This window comes from Rhincodon typus, unplaced genomic scaffold, assembly GCF_021869965.1.
Source record: "Rhincodon typus isolate 14 unplaced genomic scaffold, sRhiTyp1.1 hic_rhity00003055, whole genome shotgun sequence".
NCBI classification, from domain to species: domain Eukaryota; kingdom Metazoa; phylum Chordata; class Chondrichthyes; order Orectolobiformes; family Rhincodontidae; genus Rhincodon; species Rhincodon typus.
Genome location: NW_025968693.1, coordinates 1,378 through 4,850, shown reverse-complemented (window position 1 = coordinate 4,850; position 3,473 = coordinate 1,378). Strand labels below are relative to the sequence as shown.

General features: G+C 59.2%; 1 protein-coding gene across 1 annotated transcript in view; it reads left to right on the top strand.

The window, feature by feature from the left end:
• Positions 1-1,113: 1,113 nt before the first annotated feature.
• The window catches only part of LOC125481679 (immunoglobulin kappa light chain-like), a gene marked incomplete at its 3' end in the record, with an annotated part of 3,730 nt that continues 1,370 nt past the window's right edge, over positions 1,114-3,473 (top strand). The window contains exons 1-2 of the mRNA XM_048593536.1: positions 1,114-1,450; positions 2,046-2,363. Of these exons, the coding sequence (XP_048449493.1) occupies positions 1,114-1,450; positions 2,046-2,363 (655 nt within the window). The remainder of the gene's footprint in view (positions 1,451-2,045; positions 2,364-3,473) is intronic.

Genomic DNA, 3,473 nt, shown 5'->3' with positions numbered 1-3,473 from the left:
GGGGTGCTGCTTTGTCCCTGGAAGGTGTCGAACTTCTCGAGTGTTGTTGGAGGGGCAAGTGGGGAGTATTCCCTCCCCCTCCTGCCCTGTGCCTTGTTGATGGTGGGACGGGGTGGGTAGGTGGACGGGAGTTACTGGAGTATTCCCTCCCCCTCCTGCCCTGTGCCTTGTTGATGGTGGGACGCGGGGGGGAGGCAGGACGGGAGTTACTTGCTGCAGGATTCCCAGCCTCTGACCCGCTCCTGTAGCCCCTGTGTTTATATGGGGCTGGGTCTAAATCACTGCTTAAAACAGGAGAGCAGAGGGAGATGGTAGAGTGGTCACTGAGAAACCATACGACCATCAGATAAAGGAGCAGAAATAGGCCATTCGGTCCATCGACTCTGCTGCACCATTCAACAATGTTCCAACACGTTTCCCAAACCCCATTCTCCTGCCTTCTCCCCGTAACCCTCACCAACCACGACGCTGTCTATCTCTGTCTTACACACACTCAATGACCTGTCCCCCCACCACCGACAGCCCTCTGTGGCAATGGGTCCCTCAGATACCGCCCCCACCCTCTTCCTGAAGAAATCCCTCCCCCTCTCAGTTCGAAAGGGTCGTTTCCCGCCTTCACCCTGAGGCTGTGCCCTCGGCTCCCGGTCCCCCCCCTGGGAACATCTTCCCCCCCCCCCGCCGCCCCGCTCTATCCCAGCTCCCTCGGTATCCTGTAAACTTCCATCAGATTCCCCCTTCCTCCTTCTAAACTCCATCGAGTACAGACCCAGAGTCTTATCTCAACCCCCTCCCCACACGACCAGCCCTTCATCCCCGGGGTCATCCTCGTAAACCTCCTCTGCCCAAGCACCCCCTCCGAGGTCAGCACCACAACTTTTCTTGGATACGGGAACCCAGGTACAACACCATCCAATGGGAGGCCCTGGGCCATGCGATGGGAGATTGGGATGATGGTCGAGCGATGCTTGATGCCCATCATGGACAGGACAGGTCGAAGGGCCTGTGGTAGCTCTGTCTCTGCCCACCCGCTTGGGGTCTGACGGGTCTGGGGCTCCCTCTCTATCCACAGGCCTGACGTCCGGGGGTGTGAACTTCCGATTCTCATCCACCATGATGACAGTCACCGAGGGGGAGCCGGTCTCCATGGAGTGTCGCTATTCCCGTAAAATCGATGACCGTTACCTCCTGTGGGGTTACGTCCCCCCGGGCACTTCTGGCATCAAGCAGCTGCTCTATTGGAGCCCCGGGTCTGAGACACCGACGTATGTCAACGGCAACTCTGGGCGATACTGGGCAGAGAAGAACTTCCGACGTAAGGTGATAAAGCTCCGGATCGCTCGAGCTACGCAGCGAGATTCCAGCAGGTATTTCTGCCAAAGCTCCGACAACCTCAGCAATGAAAATGTCACGGATTTCTGCAGCTGTGGGACCACCCTGAGGGTCCAGGCAGGTGAGGCCACACATCAGTGTCCGCTACGATAGCATTGGACCGGGCGGTGGGACAGGGAGCCGGAGCTTAGGGCCTGGTGTCTCGGTGCGGGGTCACTGGGAGAAGGGTCAGGGCCTCATCGCTCAGAGTCACCGGGGGTGGGGGTCAGGGAGTGACCTCCGCGCTCAGGGTCACAAGGGGTCAGTGAGTGACCTCTGCACTCAGAGTCACCGGGTGTGGGTGTCAGGGAGTGACCTCTGTGCTCAGGGTCACCGGGGGGGTCAGGGAGTGACCTCTGCGCTCAGGGTCACCGGGGGGGTCAGTGAGTGACCTATTCGCTCAGGGTCACTTGGGGTCAGTGATCTCCTCACTCAGGGTCACGGGGGATCAGTGAGTGACCTCCTCACTCAGGTCACCGGGGGGTCAGTGAGTGACGTCCGCGCTCGGGGTCACGGGGGGTCAGTGAGTGACCTCCACCCCCAGGGTCACCAGGGGGGTCAGTGAGTGACCTCCGCGCTCAGGGTCACCGGGGGTCAGTGACGCCCGTGGCCACGGTTGCCCTCAGCATCGCTCCGGTGAGCGGATGGACTGACCACCATCTCTGTTGTGTTCCCAGTGCCTCCATCATCCGCTCCCTCGGTGGAACTTCACTCTCCATTCGCTGGGCAGCTCCGGGAGAATGGCACTGCCACCCTGCTCTGCCTGGCCTCTGGATTCTACCCCTCCAATGTCCGCATCTCCTGGCTGATAGACGGGCATACCGTGAGGGCCAGAGTCACCCAGCAGCCCATGTGCCAAGATACCAGCGAGAGGTACACGGCCGTTAGCCGTCTTCAGCTCAGTAGCTCCACGTGGATGGAAGCGCACCGTTACCAGTGCACCGTGACCCACCCAACACTCTCACGGCCCATCGTCAAGGAGCTCAGGACCCTCGGTGAGTGAGCTCCCCTGCACTCGATGGGGTTCACAACCACAGGGGCTGGAGGGATCTGACTGAGGAAGAAGTGGTGAAGATGTTCCAAGTTGTACGAAAGACTGGGACCCAAGGGCGCAGCCTCAGAGCGAAGGGACACCACCCCCCACCACCACCCACCTTTACACAGAACCCCACAGACTCCCTCCCCCGCGCCCTGCCTCGGAGAGAAGGAATTCCTCCCCACCTCAGTCTTCGATGGGCGACCCCCTTATTCTGAGATGATGCCCCTCTGGCTCCGAGACTCTCCCACACAAGGGGGGAGACGCCCTCTCCACATCTCCCCCTGTCAGGTCACCCCTGCCCACCCCTAAGGACCTTGTACATTTCAATCGGGTTTCCTCTCATTCTCCTAAACCCCAACGGGTACAGGCCCCAACCGGCTCACACCCCCTCCCTCCCTCATCAGACAGTCCCTCCGTCCCCAGGATCAGCCGAGCGAACCCTCTCTGGGCTGCCCCCGATGTCCCAGTCTGTCTCTGCTTGGATACGGGGCCCCGGAACTGTTCGCAGTATTCCAGCTGGGGCCTGACTATTGACTTCTGCAGTTTTAGTGAAACCTCGCGGTTCTTATACTCCATTCCCTGTGAAATGATATTCCATTCGCCCTCCCCATTCCCCACTGAACTGGGACCCAGGTATTGTCACTGGGTGCTCAGAAATCTCTCCTTCTCTGAACTTGAACCTGCTCAGACTCTGAATCCTCTGCGTTCGAGTCTAGTGCAAGTCCCCAGTTACCACTTCAACGTCACTGTCACTCTCAGAGGGGGAGTTAAGAGCCAAACTCATCGATGTTGGGTATGGAGTCACGCGAAGGGACAGAACAGGGAAGGACGTGAGTGACCAGATGGATTCCCACAGACAGTCAGCAAATGTTCGAGGGTCACTGATCACCTTCTGTGACTGGGTTAGAGACACGGACATGCATCAGATGGAACACATTCTGGCTGATCCTTTTGATTCAATCCCATATCCCTCGGTCAGACCCAAACACGGAGCACCATGCACGGATCCCGTCTCATTATCCCTCGGTCAGACCCGCACTCGGAGCGCGGTTCCCGTCTCCGTGTC